Genomic DNA, 19,463 nt, shown 5'->3' with positions numbered 1-19,463 from the left:
TTAGAGAATCTTCGGAAGGGGTATTGGCTTGGTGGAAGAGTATCCACCTCATATTCAGAAGGCCTAAGATTCAATCCCTGGCATCGCCAGGTCAGACTGGAGAGAGCCCCGTCTAAAACCAGAGAGAGCAGCTGCCAGTCAGTGTGAATAATGCTAAGCTAGACAGTGTAAGTCAGTTTGTCCTACTTTGCCCAAAGACCTGTCCAAAAGTCATAGAATCATAGAACGCATAGAGTCCAACCACCTGCAATGCAGGAATGTCAACTTAAGCATCCATGACAGATGGCCACCCAACCTTTGCTTAAAAGCCTCCAGAGAAGGAAAGTCCACAACCTCCTGAGGGAGACCATTCCACTGTCGAACAGCACTTACATGTCAGAAAGTTTTTTTCTGTTGTCCCTTGCTGTGGTGAGAGGAAGAGCGTGTCAAAGGAAGCTTTAGATTTGAAGAAGACTGTGTCAAATTTAGCAGCGGCCCGTAGAAAATATTCTAAAGTTGTGAAGTGGTGCTTCTGGAAACTGTGAGGCCCTGTCATGCTGCCCAGTGTCTGAATTAGGAACTCTGAGGATGCCCACCTGGATTCGAGAATCATGGAGCTGGTTGGGACCCTGAAGATCATCCAGCACAACCCACTGCACTGCAGGAATATGCAGCTATCCCATATGGGGGATCAAACCTGCAACTTTGGCACCACGCTCTAGCCAACTGAGCTATCCAGCTGATAGCATAGCATAGGTGCCACCCTGGTCTCCTTTGGGAGGACGGACAGGCTAGAAATGTAATCAGCGAATAAGAAAAATAAGAAGTTCCCTCTTGCCTGCTGTTTGCCTTTCTGCATCAAGGGTAGCCAGTGGGGTGCCTTCCAGATGTTGGACATTCTGCCTGGGGTTGATGGGACATCTAATATTTGCAGTGCGGCAACATCTGGGTGACATCACATTGGCTGCCCCTGGTTTGCAAACTCACTTGTGTTTATAGAAGGAGTGCTGCATATCATCACAGCACGTAAGAGTTGCTTATATCCCAGGTTTCTGACAGGAGACATTACCAGCCGTACCTGTGACCTTCTGCATGCCAAGCAGATGCTCTCCCACTTACCTGCCACATTTCCCATTGGTGGTGTATACATACCAAACATTTCAAGCACATGGCTTTCCTCAAAGGATCCTGAGAACTGCAGTCCAACCCTCACAGCACCCCTAATAAACTACAATCCCCGAGATTCTTTGGGGGGAGCTATGTGCTTTAAATGTGTGTATGTAGCCATCGTATGCTGAATGAGCGTCTAGGACCGAAAATACATTTTCTCTTTTGTGTTTCCCCCTCTCAGACGTTTTATGCGGTTCATGCATTTCAAGCAAGGAGCCACCAGGAGCTCAGCCTTCAAGAGTACCAGCGAGTTCGGATCCTTCGTTTTTCCGACCTGAGCGGCAATAAGGAATGGTGGTTAGCGGAAGCGAAAGGACAAAAGGGATACGTGCCAGCAAATTACCTTGGGAAAATGACTTACGCGTAAACATCAGAAACACTTATGACACCCGGTTCTCTGAAACGTCAGAGGCAAAAGTCTTCCGTTTTGCTCTGGTCTGCTCAAAAGTTCATTGGTAAATCAAGAGCTGAAGAACTTATGAAGGAGGTATTTAAAACAAAGAAAAATAACTGCTTCCAGTCATTGTCCTGAATTGCTTGCATCCTTTCACTTTACCACACTGCTTTTGTTGGAATCTCCCCTGGTATATGTATGGAGAGCCAGTGTGGCATTGCGGTTAGAATGTCTGACTAGCACCTGGAGAGACCAGGGTTCAAATCCCTACTCGGCCATGAAGCTCATTGAGCGTCCTTGGGCCAGTCACTGCCTCTCAGCCAAATCTACCTCAGAAAGGGTTGTTGTGCATCAGGGCTGGCTCAGACACAGGTCAGCACTCAAGCGCAGAGACGAGTTTAATTCTTCATTCAAGAAAACAGCAAACAAGGCAGAGAAGCTTCAAGGCAGGACCAGCTTCCATAGCAGAGTTGCCAGGATGGACAGTTCCTGCTTCCCACTTCCCCCCAAGACCCCCCCCCTCCTCTGGAGGTTGCCCACATAGATGTAAACCATGGCGGGAGGGAATTCTTGCTCATTGTTCAGCCATAGTTCTTTGTGTCCTTGGAGATAAGCGGGGAGGGCAACCTAACACAGTAGGGCAGGCAATCTCCTGGGGAGCTTCAAGTGCTGTGTCTGAACTGCTTTCTGCCCTTGGCTCTTCCCTCTCGCTCAAGCCTGTTGCTTCTTCAGTGGCCCACCATTCTCCACCCCCCTTCATCTTCTGACCTGTCCTTAGTGTTGTCGTCCCATGCTCTGACCCTTCCCCTCTTGGGGGTACGCAAGCTGTTACCTCTCTCCATTCCTCGTCCCCCAGCACGTCCTTGAGGTTGTGGGGATTAAATTAGGTGGTAAAGAACCTAACACATGCCACCTTGCACTCCTTGGAGAAAAGGGTGGGCTATATATGCAATAAATTACTAAATAAATAATCATCTGTCATATCCACGTAATAGCAAGCACTGTGATTTGATTTGATTTGATTTGATTTGGTGTTTCCTGCTTGGCAGGGGGTTGGACTGGATGGCCCTTGTGGTCTCTTCCAACTCTATGATTCTATGAGGTTATTGGAGTCAACAACTCTGTCTTCCCCAGCCTGCTCTCATCCTAGCTAGGGCTGGTGGGAGGGCACTAGGCTGATGAAGATTGAACTAACTCATAAATGAGGTTCACTGGGGTCATTGGCCAATAGTATTTCTCAGCCTAAGCTGGATAAGAGGAACTTGTTGCACTCCAGGTGTAGCTGATCTTCAACTCCCAAGATCCATGACAATTGGCTCCAATTGTTGGGGCTAATAGGAGTTTAACTCCAAAAATATCTGAAGGGCCGCAGGTCTCCAACCCCTGGCCTAGCTCATCTCTCAGAGTTGTCTTGCAGTCTCCAAGAAATGGTTAAAATCCAATGAGATGCAGCTTGTGGGGGAAATCCCACAAAAATTTTATGTCTTCCACACTAGCATGATTCTGATGGTTTGCAGCAAGTTGCTTACTGCATTCCAAGTGGACATTTCAAAAATTTAGCTAGGGGTAGCGTAGAACATGCCCTTTTAACCTCTGAAATAAAAGTAAAATGTACAAAATAAAATTATGAAGTTCCTTCACCTATACCTGTTATTCTTGCTGGAGAAGTAATCAGTGCCACGTTCCTATGTGAACTTAGCTGGGAGAAAGACCCATTGAACACCATGGGACTTACCTCTGAGTAGACATGCCTAGGACTTTCTGTACAGCTGGAAATCTAAACACACCTAATGGAGAGAGTAAGCGCCATTGAATGTAGACTTGCTTCCAAGTAAATGTGCTCAGGATTGGACTATAAACATCCCTAGAGCCCTATGTAATGTGCCTGCAACAGGGCAGAGGGTAAGTATTCCAGACATTTAGTGCATGGCACCAATTTGATTGCCTTGTGATAAGAAGGAATACATTGGGCCCCTAAAAGAGTTTTGGATTTGGGCTTAATTTTTTTCCTCCTAAGTCTGTCTGTTGTCTCTCAACACACATGGAAGGCTGCCCTGGGGAAAGTCTATCATGCATTTAAGCATTTGCAGTTTCTATAATAAACAGAATGCTCACACCAATGTTTTTGCAGTGACAGTAAAAGCCAGCAGACTAGAAAACAAACATGGCTTTGTAAATAATGCTACCTGTCTTTCAAACTGAGAAATGGGGGGTGGAATGAAGTATCTGCTTGATGCTGTCCAGCTTTTCTGAATCTTAATGGGGATTATGAAGCTTAAAAGCCCTATGTGGTTGAGCTGACTACCCTTATCTGTTGCACTGTCTTTTGTTTATACGGTATACTAAATGGTTCGTAATGAAGAAAGCATTCCTTTGCTGAAAGGCTCCCCACACCGTTTATGGTATGCTTTACATTTCAAAATGCGATAAAGCAGTTTTCCCTTCCTCCAGTAGTAGCTGAACGGTGTGCAAAGGGCTGAACTCACACACTGATGAAGCTTTGGAGGCCAAGAAGAAACAATTGGGACGACAATTTGATATTGTATTTATTGGGGTTTTGTTGGGGGTTTTTTTTTTTGAGACCCTGAATGAGTATAATAAATGTTACATGTGACAAGAGTTATTTTCAGGATTTCATTTTTGAGGTGTTGAAATATATTTAAAGTCTCTAGTTTTCAGGCACATGCCATATTAAAAATGTTTAGCTCAAGCCAGAAATAAAGATCCACAAGCCATTTAATGTCCCTTTACCTACTGCTGAGCGAGCAGCTCGGTTCGGGGGCAGCTTGTGGGCCTGTAAAAAACGACTCTTGTGGGCCGCTTGTGGCCCATGGGGCTTAGGTTGCTGACCCCTGCTAAGCAGTAATATAGAAGGACAAATTCTATTACACATTGTTTCATCATCACAGCAAATTACATATGGAAAAACCAAGTTTGCCTTTCTGTGTAATTTAAATGCAGAGGAGCTGTCGCGAGTCTGGATCTGGCAACCCTAAGTAATAGCATCAACAGCCTAAACAACTGGGATCATGGTAGGAGCACAATTGGTCAATCTGAATTGCGGTCATGTCTGAAGTGTAACTATTTTAGTTTATTCTGGAGGATCAAGACTGAAATTAACTGAACAATTGGGAGCTTCATTCATCTGAATAGGAGCAAAGCTAAAGCCAAAAATAAATAAAATCCTGCAGTTGAAAGGTGCTTGTGCAGCAATTGCTCATGGAATGCATTGTGTGAAGCATTATTCATTTAAATCAGAGCTGATTGCCATCAAAATATTATTATGGATATTCACGTCTGTCTTTGGTAAACCAATGTCTGCATATACACCTTCTTATTCTGATGGCACACAAAGAATCTAGGCCAAACACTATCTGTACTTATTCCTTTCACGAATGTTTTTATTACCATCTTTTTGTGATCTCAATTATAATCCTAAAGAATGCCTTCGCATTCAAAAGTGTTCATCAAAACACAAATGGAAAGCTTAGCTCCTTCTACAGCAAATATCATTGGGACAAAGCCTGTATGACTAGAGATTTATTACTGTGAATCTAAACTACAGCAATGTCCATGACTCGGAGTAATACGGTATTTGCTTTTAATAAAATGTATTTTTACAAATATTTGTCGTCTAAATGCTTGCTGTGTTGTGATTATCTTAGGTGATCACTTTGTTGCAAATCATGGATCTTGACATGTGTCATCATAAAACAAAAAACAGGTTTCAATACTTTATGATAGCAGTTATTTGCATGCATTTTTACTGATGCTATTAAAGGACAGGACCTTTAAAAAATAAAAGCACACCTCTTTTCATTCTTGTGCTTGCTCCTCTTACACAGCTGTTGACTTGCACTTGTCAAGCATCCTATTCCATTTTCTCTACAAATCTGAAAAACTTTTATTTTCCTTATCTTCAAATAGTTATTTAGCAGGCGATGATACCTGCCTGCCCGCCTAGTGGTTACTTGACACTCTCTCAATCTCAACCCCCTTGTAGTCTATAGGATGCCTCAACACTTCAGAGGAGGTAAAGAATGCTCATGGGAGGGGGCTGGATGGGTGAGGAGGGAAGGCAAGTCCTAATGTGAAAGCTGCATCATTGGGTGCAAGTGTGGCCCACCATTTAAATAAATCTCAATCAGTACATAATTTCCCATGCAATTTGAGATGTTAACAAAAATGGAAGGCTGCTTGTTGCATGGTGAAAATCACCAAAAATGTGTGGAAAGCTGACATTAAGACAGCTCCTCCCCTCCTATATGAACTCCTCTTAGGGGAATTAAAGAGAAAAGTGTTAAGTCACATGTATTTCAAACAATATTTTTAATGAAATATTTTAAAGAAATAGTCCATACTCTTAGGCTTTGGGTCTAAAGCAGGTTCAGAATATGGCATTACCTGAAAATCCAATACTGCTTCGACTTAAAGCACAACTGCCACCACCAAATAAAGACATCTGATTGTAGCTTTTATTATAGGACTTTATTACTCTCTTGTTCAACTGAGCCCAGAGACATGTTTGCACTTCATCAGGTACTTCTATTATTTCTTTAGCTTCTTTTGAGCAGCTTTCTTCTTTACCATCTGTAACCTTTTCATAGCGTTGAGTTGTGATTCTTGAGAAGTAGGACCCTTCAGAGAAGGGGACTGATTGCCAGATTCTGCACTTGCTTTGCTGGTGCTGCTCCCACTGCTGCCTGCTGTTCCACCACTTCCGTTTCCACCAGCAGCCTGGCTGGTACTTGGAGCTGAACTGCTTGGACTTGGAAGCCCTATTTTGCTTACATTGTCACTGCTAACTGAACGACACAGGCCTGTTTTTCCCAGCGTGAGAGGGGGCAGGGGCTTAAACGGAACAGGGCTTGTGCTACTGTTAGGCGTTCCTATTTTTGAGCCTAGCCCTGCTTTGGCTGTTGCCAACCCCGACAAACCCACAGGTTTTTGATTATTGGAGGCAGTAGCTGGCTTGCTGCTAGTACTCTGGGTTGTGGATCCCAACTTGGCTGTTGATGGACCTGCGGAGGATGTTTTTGCAGCAAAAGCTGCCCATCCTGTAAGGCCACTGGCTGACGAAGAGGAAACGTTGGCACTGCTGGAGTTACCAGAAATAGCTGCCGAAGTCTAAAATAAAGACCAATACAAACTCCACATTAGTTAAAGCTGATCCTTGCAGAACACAGACCAGCATGAATAATAATATTTTTTACATTCTTGGTATTAGATAATAAATCAACAGGAAGTAGTGTAACATATGAAAAAATTGTCCAGTAGCACTTTGGAGACCAACTAAGTTTGTTCTTGGTATAAGCTTTCGTATGCATGCACACTTCTTCAGATACACTGAAACAGAAGAATCTAGGAAGTAGTGTATTAATCACCTTGATCAAAAAACCAGAGGGCACAAAGCGGCAGGTATATCTTAATTCTCCAGGTTAAGACAACACCAACATTTTTACCTAAGAATTAAATAAGCACAATGATCCTTCACTCCGATGTAAAAATGACAAAACAATCTGCAGCACCTAAGAAACTTCAGCACTTGGGAATTAAAAAGAAAAAGAGCAGAATCCATGGTTATTCTTCTGTTACCTGAAATTGCTGTTATCATGAAAAAACAAATGTGAATTCCCAGATACAGACTTCATCTGTTTTGCATGTTTTGAAAAAGGGAATTGCTTCCATTTAGCCTTAATAGACAGTAAAGATGGCTGTCTGCAGTGCCTTGCAAACATTTGCCCAGGCTTCTGATAAGTTGTTTAGAAGGCAATCACCAGGAAAAGCCTACTAAAGAACTCATCTACACTTCAGCTCGACATAGATCACGCTTTCACAAACTTTGGGCACAATCAGCTAGGAATTCTGCTGCACAATTTTCCATGGAAATGAATGGATGCTGTATAAGAACATGGCAATGTTGAACTTCTTGATCTTTATTTCTAAATATAATTTCTTAAAACTCCCAACACATTGATTCAGAAATGGGTCAATAATTACACGTGTTATTAAAGAACTCTTTGGAAATTAAATCCTTCCCCCCTGCCTCCAGGTCTGAATTGATTTGCAATGTTGGCTATGCTACACTACAATATTAGATTGGCTTAAAAAGCCCTCTTTTCCATTTGTTCAAAAATCCTACATACTAATTTCAGCTTAAACAAAACAGGGATTCTGTAAGGTTTCAGTTACTGGTGGGCAAGCCCAGCGATGCCCTTACGCTTTGGAAAAAAATGAAGCTGTGCAGCCTTGGAGCTTGTCAGCTTAAGCTCTGGAAAGCTTCCTAATCCAGAAAGCCAATAGCAGAAGCCAAGGCTTTTATTAGTCTCTGCGAGCTATCCCCCTGGCTTGTTTTCATCACTTCTTCAGCTGATAGTGAGATAAGACTAGTTTTAGTTTTAACTATTATTTCAACTGTTCAAAACTGAATTTTAGTTATTTTATTATATATCAGTCTGAAGTGGAAAAGTGATTTATAAATTCCAGTATAAATCAATTAGGACCTTCTAACCTATTAGCATTCCCCACAAGCGGGATGAAAAGAACAGCCAAAATTATTCTTACATCTTATCTAAGCCTAGGAAGAAATGCAGACTACCCCTTCAGTCTACCAAAGAAAACACAAAATGATTCTTATAAATTAGAAAGGATGAATTCAGTGTTTTATTGAGGGCTGGTATCCAAATGGAAGACATACTTTATCACCCATTCAGAATTATGGACAAACTAATAGTGTAAAATAAAAGTGCTTCAGTTTCGGATTCTAATGAGGTATGTGTGACATTGGGGAGGGGGGGAAACCTGTGCTAAACACAATAAAATAACTTACTTTTTCCACAAAACATATTATGTACTGTACCTTGACTTCTGTCCTCTTAAACGCTAGGAAAGTTGACGTTGTCTCCATCTTTAGCTTAATTTCTGGTTTCTTTATCAGTGGATCTTTCACAGCTGGAGCTACTGAAACTACAGCAGGGGCTGGCTTCTGAGAAGGCTTCTGCGTTTTCTGAGCCTGTATAAATTACACATGTTATCATTCTTTATATGGAAAGAATTAAAAACGAAATGAAATGCCTTAGCAACGTCAATGCAAATATTCATCACTGGACATGAGAAGGCATGAGGGAGAGTTGAAACAAAGATGAGTGTGGAATTTTAAGCTGCGTGGAAATAAAAGGTTTAAGAATGGGCACATAAATCAAGAACTCAAACTGGGCAAAAGAGCAGCAAGAATGGCAAGGAAAATGGAAAAAGTACAAATGGGTAAGGTGGAAGCATTTAGTCAAAGGAAACAGAACTGGAAAACTAGTATATGGTGGATTCTAATAATAGGTGTAGTTTTGCTCTTTTGGCATCAATCACGAAAGTCAAACATGTCACAAGAAAAACAGGGTTATATGAACTTATTCCTAATTGCAGAACAGCAAATGCAATGAGCAGTGCAATACTCATTCAAATGTCAACACTCCATCCCAACATATTAAAGGATGAGGTCCTTCAAATAGTACATTTGTTGGCTGGTGCAATCTAGGAAGAATTAAGTCAACATTTAAATTTTTTAACATTACAAAGGTTGCTTGTTTTTTAAACAGACTAGGTCATATTGCTGGTTTATCAGTCAATGGCCCAGTTCAGATTATTGTTTCCTGGTTTGTCAACCTAATGCTAAGCTGGTTCAGATGTAACAGGCAACTCTGTCCTAATGCAAGCCAGGATCTTTGCACTAAAGTTAGTATGTGATGGAAGGGAGAATATGGGCAAGAGGATGAGTTCTTAGCCCCAAAGCTCATTCATGGCTTCATAAACAGGAGTTAATGAAGCCTCAAACAATTGCCAAAGTGGACATTAGCATCTAAGCTAAGTATTATATGATTTCAAAAGTAAGATATAGTTTATCTGTAATTTGAGCGATTCTTTCATGGTTGTTGTCATTTTTTTTTTAATTAAAGTTACGAGAAGCTGCATTTTTTTCTAACACTGAAATTTTCCTTCTATTAACCAACTTTTAAAATTGCAGGAATTGTATACTCTTCCCATATCTTCAATTAACATGCAAAAAGGTATGTCCCCAGAGAGAAGCAATGAAACAGAAGCCTTTCATCTTCTATGAAAGATAAATATTCTACGGGAGCTAAAGATGGTTAATGTAGCCCAATATTTGTTACTTTCTCTTACTTAAAAGATAATTTGCAGAGAGCAATCCATTCAGGACTTAAGTGCAGAGAGTAGGGGGTTATTGATTCATTTAGCTGATTCCTTCTTCCCGTGCTCCGATGACCTTGCCTGACTTTTACATTTTTTTGTAATCCAAACACCTACCTTTGGCATGGGAAATATTAAGATATAAAAATCAATGCAGCAGCAGCTAAAAATACACCAGCAGACTTCAAAAAGCATATATAACTATTTATTAAGGCATTTCTTACTTGACAATAAATCAATATAGGGGGGAAATGTATTCCATCAACCCTCCTCCCTCCTAATTCCCCTTTTTATATTTAGTCAAGAAATTCCTTACTTAAAGAACCCAATTAGTGGCTCACTGCATGCTATCAATTATTCTAAGGGGGAAAACTTCTTACCATTTTTTTCATTTGTCTGGTACATCGAGCACAATACCACACTAGGCGAGGATCATTCACTTCTTTGTCTGTCACTTGAGGTTTATGGCAATCTTGATGGTAGAGATTATGACATTCCTGGCACTCTACTAATGGATTTCCTGAAGTAACCGTCATTTGCCTGCAAAGCACAAAATGTTTGGCCCAAGAGTTATAGAATTGTAGAGTTGGAAGGGACCCTGAGGTTCATCTAGTCCAACCCCCTGCGATGCAGGAATCTCAATTAATTCATACATGACAGATGGGTGTGCAAACCTCCAAGGAAGCAGAGTCCACCACCTCACAAGAGGGGAGTCTGTTCCACTGTCAAACAGTTAACATTTCCTCTCAAAACCAGAGTCTGGGTGTTTGCAAAGCTGCCTCCAAAGGGCTATTCTTAATACTTCTCGGCAGAACAACACCCATGTGCATCACAATGAAGCCTACATTCAGAAGCTGGCCCCAGCTCTGAGGAACCTAAACCATCTAAAAGTGGGTATGAGGGATAGAAAAAGAAGTGAAAAGGAAGCTAAGATTATAGGATCTTTCCTCAGAGAACAGGATATGCCCTGTACAAAAAGAGGAAACTTGCCCATGCCAGCCTGCTCCCTAACTCAAAACATTTTGCTTGCCCTGTGTGACTAGATACACTAACAATGAACTGCTGCCCACAAAGCCACTGGGAGGAAAATGATTCTCTTTACTTTTCCCCTCCCCAAAAAATCAAGTTTAAAAAGCTGTATAGTATGAAAAGCACTAGATATACTTTGTTTATTACCAGTGGGTATCTCTCTCATTTAAGATGGTTTCATACAAATTGCCCATAAAATACTAGGATAGAATGAGTCTTTCATAAAAGTCCTCAGGATGTCTGCAAATCTCATCCAATTCTGCCAAAAAAATAAGGAAGTTACAGAGGGTTCCTTAAATTTTTTTTTGGCAGATACCCTTCACAAAAATCTCCAGATCTATGTGGCAGACTTTATTCACTCTAGATGTGCTATTATGCTACCAAATTACTCATTTATGTCAAAAGTAAAAAAAAAGTATAGCTATTTTGATTTCCACATAATAAAGAAAAGGTGGGAGAGAATATTTTTTTTCCCCAAAGGAGGTTTGGCGTTGAGCCCAGAGCCAAATCAAGCAGTCATTGAAGTATCTGGACCAGGGTAAGCTGTTTTCCAAAGAGGCAAATTAGGGTCAAAACTGAACTACTAATTATTATGACTAATTATTATTTTATTACTCTTGTTTTCAGTGCAGACTCCTACTATCTGAGTTATGTAAATCTAACTGGGAAGAAAACAGTCCAAACTGTCACCACAGGTTATACAGTGTGAAGACTGGATCCAGTCCATTTAGATAATGGAAGACATTAGAGCAAGGAGAGCCCCATTACAACAAAAAACTGATTTAGTTGTGGAAGAAGAGCCAAATCTTAGAATAATGACAGATTAAAAAGGAGACCTCCAAGAAGAAACAGTGAGAGACAATGATGTGAGCAAGACTGGGCAACAGACTTCATCTTGCACAACAGCACTTCCCCTTCCTCTTCTTCCCCTTGTTGCCTCCTGCATGCCTCCAAATCTGCTCCTGGGTCCCCCCCCCCCAACCTGCTGGAGCAGATTTTGGGGACATACAATGTGACAAAGAGGAAAAGAAGTCCCTCTCTGTGAGTGGAAGTCTGCTCGCTGCTGGATGTCACCCAGGAAGTTTGCACAGGATGTAAAGGAGGAAAGAAGGCATACAGAATTGAAAGGCGTTATCCTAATGTATTGTTATGCAAAATGGGATAATTCTAGCAGCAGCTTTGATCAAAGTAGTCAAGGTGCTATGTTTTTAACAGTTAAAACATTACTACAGTGTCAGGGGAGGGGGTTCTTCTCTTGGAAAAAAATATATAAATGACGATTTGGAGACTACTGTATATGTTAAGGGAAATATGGCTTGGAGTCAGCCAAACACAATTTCCCAAACCGTTACTACTTTTAGATGACAAATCAGGTTACTTCTAAGCTGCTCTGGCACATATCCCCATGGTACAGGTACATAGGTAACCATGGAAACTCTATTTGCAGGTGGATGGGGTAAGAGAAATACGCTATTCCTTTATTTAACAGGAAAATGAAGACAGAAGATAATATTCAGATGGCGTCAGAAACAGTTTTTTTTAAAGGTGGGCTAATTTGAAAACAAATCAGAAAAAATCTTATGCCAATTCTGGAGTATGTGCAGTGTGATTCTAAGCATGCTGAGCTTACTTCCTAGGAAATGTGCTAAGGATTTACAGCCTTGACTGCTAAATAGAGCAGCTACAGTTTCTTTAATAAAATAAAATAAAATGGATCACAAATTTTTAAGATCTTCCAACTATATGACACATACCTTCATATTTTAAATCTATAGAATGATAACTGTGGTGAGATTTTAAAAATTCCACCCCAATGAAACATTAAAACTTTGTGTGACAAAAACTGTCAAAACCAAATTTCATTTTAAGCTGGTTTGAAATGGAAACAGTTGAAAGTGTTTGATGCCTTAAATAAAACACACTATCATTAATATATATGGTATGATTTAGAAGAGTTCTTGAAAAGGTATATAGGTTTCTCCCTAATAAATCCTCTATTTTGACAGGATTGAAGTGTCACTCACAAATCACACAGAACATTTTGCTTTTGAATATTAAGTTACACTTGGAAACCAGTGGCTTAACAATATTTGTTAAGCAGAACAGCTATTTAAGGTCTCCCTACAGACTACCATGGTTTTTATTCTACTACTGAGCTTCATGCCTCTGGTTAGCATATATGCATACATAAAATTAAATTCAACAAATGTCTAAGCCTAGGCTGCCACCACCCCCCTTCAGTCATATTTACTCAAGAGAAGTAACCTAGAATTCAATGAGATTACTTAGGGTGAACTTTTGAAGTGAGCAATTTGAAGACTGAACACAGCCCTATTCCTTTGGTTGGTGAAGTCAAAAGTCTTTAATATCTGAAAGATACCTGAGAACTGAGATTTTAAGGTTTCCAAGTTGCATAGATATGCAGTGCATTACACAAAGGCATCTTCTGCAAACCCAAAGCAACTATGATATTAGTAGCTGCAGTAGGGGACAGATTTTGACCCAAATATTCCCCCCATTAACTTAACAAATCTGCAATATACTTGTCAGGGAACAGTCAGCGCCCAGCGGGGCGGTGCAGGGGCTGTCAATGGATGGAGGGCGCCAGCACTGCAGGGATAGCAGGGGGACTTCCAGCGGGAGCGACAGGAAGGAAAGCAGTCCAGCGGAGAGAGGGCTGGGGGATACTTCAGAGACCCAACGCCCCCTCAGCGGATCCAGCCAAGAGGGAGCAATGACAGTTCTGTCGCCCCAATTACGCAGGGGTGTGAAACAAAAGGAGGGAAGGAGGAGACTAGGGGTGCCCAAGTTCTTATGTTGGGGGCGCTCCAGAAAAGCGCCACTTCTGGGATCTGAAAGTGACTAAGCTGGTCATGGACTTTTGAGCTCTGCACTGTATATATCTGCACAATAAAACCTGTAAATATACAGGACCTGGGTCGAGCCTCTTTACTCGCGAGGAACCACAGCAGAATCCTTACAATACTGCTGTGCAATGTGAACTTGTTTCTCATACTGCATTAAAACAGCAGTATGAACATTCAGTTAGAACTGTACCCACATGCTTAAAAACAAAACCTATGCACGCCCACAAAATACCCTCACCAACCAAGAACACAACAGCAACAAAGTGAATTAAGGCTACATTCTTATACCTGCTTACCTGGGAGTAAATCCTTTTAAACTCAGTGTTATTTACCTACAAGTGAGCATGCACAAGCTTGGGCTGCTAGTTTGAAAACTTTTACAGACATAATTTAGTGTTTAAATTTTAGGCCTTTGATCTTGTGAACCATGGGAAAATCCTATTATAAATTACCGTTTGGCTTATAAAGAAAAGTGACTATTTAGAATTGACAACAAAATGGTCAGTTTCACTCTATAAATCTGCTGCAATTGCCAAATTTTCTCAAACTCACCGGCAAACAACACAAGCCAAACCCATCTCCATGGCAAAATCATCAGCACTAGTTTCTTCAAAACTTGAAAGGTCTGCCATGGCCAAATCCTTGCTAGTCTGTACTGTGATTGGAGATGAACGAGCCTCTGGCTTTTCTAGTCTTGGTTTCTTTGGCATGTCAACTCCTTCACTGCTTTCCAGCTTTATCTGCTGAATGATATACACACACAGTGATGGTGAAAACATGAAAGCTTCGAGCAAGTAAATAAGAAATCAGTTTATAATTGAAAGAAAGCATATTCATTGCATAACACAATTTACAGAATGCATTACATTCATAAACATAACCTTTCCCCCCATATCTCCAAATTATGTAGAATGTGAGGTGCTCTGAAATTACAGAAGTCCAGTAATACTGATAAACATTTTTATCGCCACTATGAAAGGAACCAAAGTGTACTGGCACACTGAAATCAAAATAGTTTGCTGTTGTTGCTTAAAGCATTTGGAAAAACTGTCTCAGGCTTTTTCTTCCAGCAGATTCATAGTTTAGTATTACTCTGATCTTACTCCATTACCAATAATATGAAGCAGAATGGATCATCTTAAGATCTGAAGATCAAGCGTATTATTCATACCGGTAACTTAATCTTCTGGATTAAATGCCTTACCATGTTTGTAGATCCCTTAAAATGAAATGAATTCTTACTTATGAATACTAAAGTGATTTTCCTGATTTATTAAGAGCACTTCATTCCTACAAGTACCCTCTATACCTGTTTGTTACCCTGGTATACATGGCACACCAGTAGTCTTACCTCATATTATAAATGGGGCAAGTTTGTTGAGGCTGAGAGGTGGTGGTTTATCTAAGGCTACCCAAGCAACTTCATGGCTGAAGTAAGATGCTCCCAGGCCCATCATTCTTGCTCTTAATTTCCATGCTAGCACCAGCTAGATTTAATTACAGCCTTGCATTAAATAGAAGCCCTGCTGTCATGCAGTCAAAAACAGTGGTAGGTAAAGTGAGATTGCAAGCAAGGCAAAATAAACAAAGCCCAAGCAAAATTAACATGCTAGCTTGTCAGCCTGCAGCACTGGAAAGCTGCTAAGGAACTTGTAGACAAGGAAAAGGGCACCCTTTTAAAACTAAACAATCTGCATAGAAGAGAAAGCACACAGCTCCTACTCTCGAAAGAAGTGAGCAGTTAACTATGGAGAGGACACAGCTAGCAAAGCAGAACACATTCATACACAAGGATTAATACCGCCCCCAAAGCAAGAAATAATAAAATCAGTTTTTGCAAATACAAATATGTAACCCTTAAAATTCCAATCCAAATAATGCTTTACATGCAGCAATAGAACTTACTTTATCAGCAGACCTCTTCTCCGCTTCTTTTTTCACCTTTTCGGCTGCAATGGGCTTGCCATTATTGCTACCTGAAGGAAGGTTTGAGGAAGCCTTAGGCTCTTGCTTAACAGAAACTGGTTTTGTAATAGATACTTTGGGCTGATCTACCTCCTGTATAAAGCATAACAATAATGTTGTATTAATGGTAATATTAGATAAAGTTGCTATGCTGAGATCAAAACAATTTTGTTTTCACTTTCAAGAGATGACAAAGCTTAAAATGTTAGCCCAACCCCAAATACCATTTCCCCCTGCCAGTTGTCAAGGAGGATGGGAACTGCTACACATAACATCCAGGGGGCACCATGTTGGCTACCCCTGCCCTAAAGTGCCAAACAAAGGGGAGGAAATAAAGATTCGTTAATAGTATAGGCATTTTAAATGCATCAGGGGTTTTTTTTTGGTTCAGTCACTTACATGACAATCCTACACAAAATTATTTAAGTAGAAGATGGCAGCAGCCTGTGTATGCTAAGGATCTGGGCCATTTTGACAGTAATGCCAGCACTTCTACTATGCAAGCCAGAACTTCTCTCTCCCCTGCTATCAGGTTTTATTTTTACATCCCAAGTCAACAATGAGCTCAGCTACCAGGTCAATCTATCACTCATGGTACTACAAAGGCTAAGCAGAACTTACCCACTGGCCAACCCTTTACTAGTGAAGGAACAAGTAACAATGCTGGTGGCAGTAGCAACACATCAGAACCATTAAAATGTCCTTCTGGAGCCCAGATGAAAGAAATCTGGTAGGTCTGTTATAACAGCAGTTCTTGTTCCTGTGCTTTAAAGATCCTGAAACATGACTCACAGCACCACCACCGCTCCTTACTTAGTAGCCTTCTTGAGCCACACTCTGCTCACAGGCTACAAATTCTATTTTTCATTGATTTCTAATATTCAGAATAGGATTCTAAGTCCCAAGCAGTCTTAACAAGAAATAAGCCCATTGAACCCAGTGGGACTCACTTCTGAATATACATATACTGAATCAGAATGCAAATGTACGGAAAAATGAAAGTAGATACTGATTATTTTAGAAGTTCTTTTCAATTCTTACTGGCTTCCTCAAGTAATGGGAAAGAGCCTCCCATTTCAGAAGTTATATATAGTACAAATATATTTAACACATTTCATTCATTCATTCCAGTACCTTCTGTGATGGGCGATAGCTAGAGTCAATCCCCCTAGACAACGATTCATCAAGTAGCGCTTTTAGTTTTTCAGCTGAATCCTTGCTTTTTGAATGCAGAAAGCCCAGAGCTTTCAGGAATATGGGGTCTAGCTCCAAGTTCAGAGTAGCAGCCATAACAGTATCTTTAAATGAAAATAAATAATGAAAGAGCAGAACTTTAAACAAATATATGTTCCCCCTCCAAAAGTACAAGTTTCTTAAGAGGAAATCTGTCACCTTATTCTTAGCAAAAATAAAACAGTTTCTGGAAATAATACTGTGCATTGAGAATATAGGTTGCAAGACTTTTGAATCTGGCACAATCAAGTTACTCAAGTAACTCAAGTTACTCAAGAAAGTTACAGCTTATATTTATTTTATTTAAAACAATGTATTTACTGCTTGATTGTAAATAAAACCTCTAAGCAATTTACAGAAAATAAAACAAACATTAATGTTGTCAATAAATAAAGTTAAAACAGGATTTTTGAAAAAATCAAAATATAATTCATTAAAATCAACAATAGCTAAAAATACATGGCAACACGGTTTGCTTGATCAAAAAGATTTTTTTAGCAGACACCAAAAATATTACAGTGAAGGCGCCTGTCTGGTGTTTATAGCTGAGCAGTTTCAAAGTGTAGATGCCACCGCACTAAGTGCGCAGCTAACATTATTTAGCATCTCTAACAGTGCAAGTTCCATAGACTAAAGTCATATATGGGCAAGGTTATTTCTCAAGCCCCACACTGTTCTGGTCTCAAGCTATACTACCGTATTTTCCCATGTATAATACGCCCCCGTGTATAAGACAACACCTATTTTTGGGGACTCCAAATAAAGAAAATGGGGGGGGGGAGATTGCCCAGAGTTGTTGAGCTTTTTTTGGGGGGGGGGTGCTGAAAATCGCACACCCACCTGACCGACACTGCCAATCGCACACGTCGCCAAAGCCAGCAATCATCTGCCCGCTTGACACCAGCAGCCACCATTCACCCGCCCAACCACCACTGACAATCTCCTGCTCGCGGCTGCAACCAATCGCCTGTCCCCCACCCCCCTCTGCACTATCTGTGTATAAGACAACCCCCAATTTTTAACATTAGTTTATAATAAAAAAGTGTCTTATACACGGAAAACTACGGTATATACCAACGTTTAACACCCTGACCTTGGTCCGGGAACTCCAAGTAATGCCAAAAGATGCAATAATGACATCCTCTTTGACGGCTTCGAAAGTTTTTAGACAAATCCATGGAGGTTAAGGTTACCAGCAGCTACCAAGCATAAGGCTACCTCCAGAATGAGAGGCATTAGGCATAGGCAAACTTAGCCCACCAGATTTTTGGGACTACAACTCCCATCATCCCTGGTCCTGTTAGGGATGATGGGAGTTGTAGTCCCAAAACATCTGGAAGGCCTAATTTGCCTATGCCTGCATTATGGCTCTGAATGCCAGTTCCCAGAGAGCACAAAGGGGGAGGATGCGCTGTTGCAGCCAGGTGCAGCTTGTGGGCTTCCCAATGGCATTGGGTTGGCCACTGTTAAGAACAGGATGCTGGACTAGATGGGCCTTTTGGTTTGATCCAACGAGACTCTTTTTTGTATTGCGTTCTTATGTGTTTGCAACCCATCAACATCAGACACGTGTGTGGCTGGGGCGAAACGGCTAGATGGGCAGGGTTATAAATAAAATTATGATTATTATATGTTTAACTTTTACAAAGCTCTTCTTCACACTATGCATTGTTTCGTGTTGTGCTTTTTTTAAAGTAATTTTTATTAGGTTTCGCCAGTGCTTTTTTTCCCTGGAAGGACACAGGGGTACGCATACCCCTAAACATTTTGTGAATCTTTGTACTTTGGTCCATTTACTGTATTCATTTTTCCTGATTTCAACTCTAAAATGATTTTCTTGCGTCAAAAGGAGAGTCCCCCTAAACATTTTTTTTTAAGGAAAAAAAGCACTGGGTTTTGCAATGTTATAATACAAACCTATCTTAATAGCACAAACCGACAAAAAACATAAATTAACAAACAAACCAGAACTGGGGTGGAAAGTAGGAGCTGATGACTGAAATACTGTAACAGGCAGGAGTGGGAAGTCTATTCGCTTCGTTGTTATTATGTATTGTGTTTTTCTTCTGCAAAACGCCCCGTGCTCTTCGGATAAAGGGCGGTATATAAATTTAACCTTAACATTTTTTTCCAACATACAATATAAAGAGCTGTAATGTCGCCTGAAAACGAAACAAGGCTGACCCAAATTCAGGGCAAGGAACGCATCGATTCATTCCCTATGCAGTACAAGCATCAACATCCGGGTTACCAAACACCGCTTGTTTTGTTTCCTAAAATTTTATACACCGCTTGATTGTGAGGGGGGGCGGGGAGGGGGAAGCCACAACACCTGAAAGCGGTTTAGCGGCAATAGCATTAACGGGAGAGACGGGGATTTTATAAACTGTCATGGATTAGGGAAGCGAGGCGTTTGAATGCGGCGGGGAAGAAGCGCTTTAACAGGAGAGGCGGGACTACGTCCCTCAGACAGATGAAGGCGCTTCCCGCCAGCGCCCCTGCTCTTTTTACCTCAGCTGCGTCTCCGCCCGGGAAACCCCGTAGACAAAACTCGCCCCTTCTTCCCCCGCCGAGCGCTCCCGTAGGGCCCAGGCAAACCACACAGACGACGCCGACGCCACCGT

General features: G+C 41.0%; 2 protein-coding genes across 3 annotated transcripts in view; one reads left to right on the top strand and one right to left on the bottom strand.

The window, feature by feature from the left end:
* ARHGEF38 (Rho guanine nucleotide exchange factor 38) overlaps positions 1–1,526 on the top strand; it is a 47,052-nt gene extending 45,526 nt beyond the window's left edge. Inside the window, exon 14 of the mRNA XM_033160712.1 lies at positions 1,331–1,526. Coding sequence (XP_033016603.1) covers positions 1,331–1,516 — 186 coding nt within the window. The 3' untranslated portion in view covers positions 1,517–1,526. The remainder of the gene's footprint in view (positions 1–1,330) is intronic.
* Positions 1,527–6,012: 4,486 nt separating this feature from the next.
* INTS12 (integrator complex subunit 12) lies at positions 6,013–19,439 on the bottom strand. Of its 2 annotated transcripts, none has more exons than XM_033160340.1 (7): positions 19,351–19,439; positions 16,741–16,904; positions 15,547–15,699; positions 14,194–14,381; positions 10,126–10,285; positions 8,403–8,555; positions 6,013–6,670 (listed from the first exon to the last, which is right to left on the bottom strand). In XM_033160340.1, the coding sequence occupies exons 2-7, from the start codon at positions 16,894–16,896 to the stop codon at positions 6,092–6,094; spliced, it is 1,389 nt and encodes a 462-aa protein (XP_033016231.1). In that variant the 5' UTR covers positions 16,897–16,904; positions 19,351–19,439; the 3' UTR covers positions 6,013–6,091. The 2 variants fall into 2 exon arrangements, with proteins under 2 accessions (XP_033016231.1, XP_033016230.1); XM_033160339.1 differs by having other exon boundaries at positions 14,194–14,384; positions 19,351–19,437.
* Between the last annotated feature and the right edge of the window lie 24 nt (positions 19,440–19,463).

Source organism: Lacerta agilis, chromosome 9 (genome assembly GCF_009819535.1).
Source record: "Lacerta agilis isolate rLacAgi1 chromosome 9, rLacAgi1.pri, whole genome shotgun sequence".
Classification (NCBI taxonomy): Eukaryota; Metazoa; Chordata; class Lepidosauria; order Squamata; family Lacertidae; genus Lacerta; species Lacerta agilis.
Note: the sequence above shows the minus strand (reverse complement) of the source record. Positions and strands in the feature narration are given on the sequence as shown.